Source organism: Capsella rubella, unplaced genomic scaffold, assembly GCF_000375325.1.
Source record: "Capsella rubella cultivar Monte Gargano unplaced genomic scaffold, Caprub1_0 scaffold_3, whole genome shotgun sequence".
Lineage (NCBI taxonomy): Eukaryota > Viridiplantae > Streptophyta > Magnoliopsida > Brassicales > Brassicaceae > Capsella > Capsella rubella.
This window is the reverse complement of record NW_006238921.1, coordinates 3,347,436-3,348,294: the sequence shown is the minus strand read 5'-3', so window position 1 is coordinate 3,348,294 and position 859 is coordinate 3,347,436. Positions and strand designations below refer to the sequence as shown.

General features: G+C 38.5%; 1 protein-coding gene across 1 annotated transcript; it reads left to right on the top strand.

Annotated features, from left to right (window-relative positions):
• On the top strand, positions 1-612 carry LOC17891880 (cyclin-dependent protein kinase inhibitor SMR1). Its single transcript, XM_006299211.2, has one exon. The coding sequence runs from the start codon at positions 1-3 to the stop codon at positions 391-393; it is 393 nt and encodes a 130-aa protein (XP_006299273.1). The 3' UTR covers positions 394-612.
• Positions 613-859: the final 247 nt, after the last annotated feature.

Genomic DNA, 859 nt, shown 5'->3' with positions numbered 1-859 from the left:
ATGGATCTTGAGTTACTACAAGATTTGTCCAAATTCAGCTTCCCAGCATCCATCAAGATCCGATCCAAACCCTCAAAGGCAAAGAACGAGGAAGCAGGTGGCGATGACAACGAAGATGTCCTCAGCTGCAGTACACCGACATCACAAGAACACAAGATTCCCGCCGTCGTAGACTCTCCACCTCCTCCTCCGAGAAAACCCCGTCCACCACCGTCAGCACCGTCGGCTACGGCTGCTCGGATGATCAGATCGTGCAAGAGGAAGCTTTTGGTGTCGACTTGTGAGATTATCATGAACCGGGAAGAGATTGATCGTTTCTTCTCCTCCGTATACAATGAGGCGTCGACGACGGCCAAACGGCGGAGAAGTTATCCTTATTGTGCTCGAAGATGAGGCTTGAACTCAAAATATTTACATTTTTTTTTACAGTTTTACTAGAAATATTGTGAAATTATATGTTGGTGTTCGGTGTGTTTTAATATTTTTAAAATTTAATTACGAGAAAATGGAAGGGATAATTTTCTGCAACCTCATATTAATTTCCGCATGGAGGGGTCGATGTTGTAAATTCAGTAATAAATGAAAATTTAATTCCAATTGCCAAGTTTTCTATATAATAATTGTGATATTTATGTCATTTATAAGAGACAAGATCGTTTTACACAAATTCATGGGAAAAAAATAGCACCACAATGTATATTGTCGACTTGTAAGTTTAACAATGAGTTTATATATCATTACCAAAAAAAAATGAGTTTATATATGACGACCAATGTAAACAATCTGCAGGCAGCCACTATGAATAATCAACATATCTCATGGTATAGTGTTACTACATATATTGCTTCATGAACAATGG

Bases quoted from the DNA above. Each gene is read 5' to 3' on its own strand.
- LOC17891880 (XM_006299211.2), top strand. From the start codon at position 1: ATGGATCTTGAGTTACTACAAGATTTGTCCAAATTCAGCTTCCCAGCA.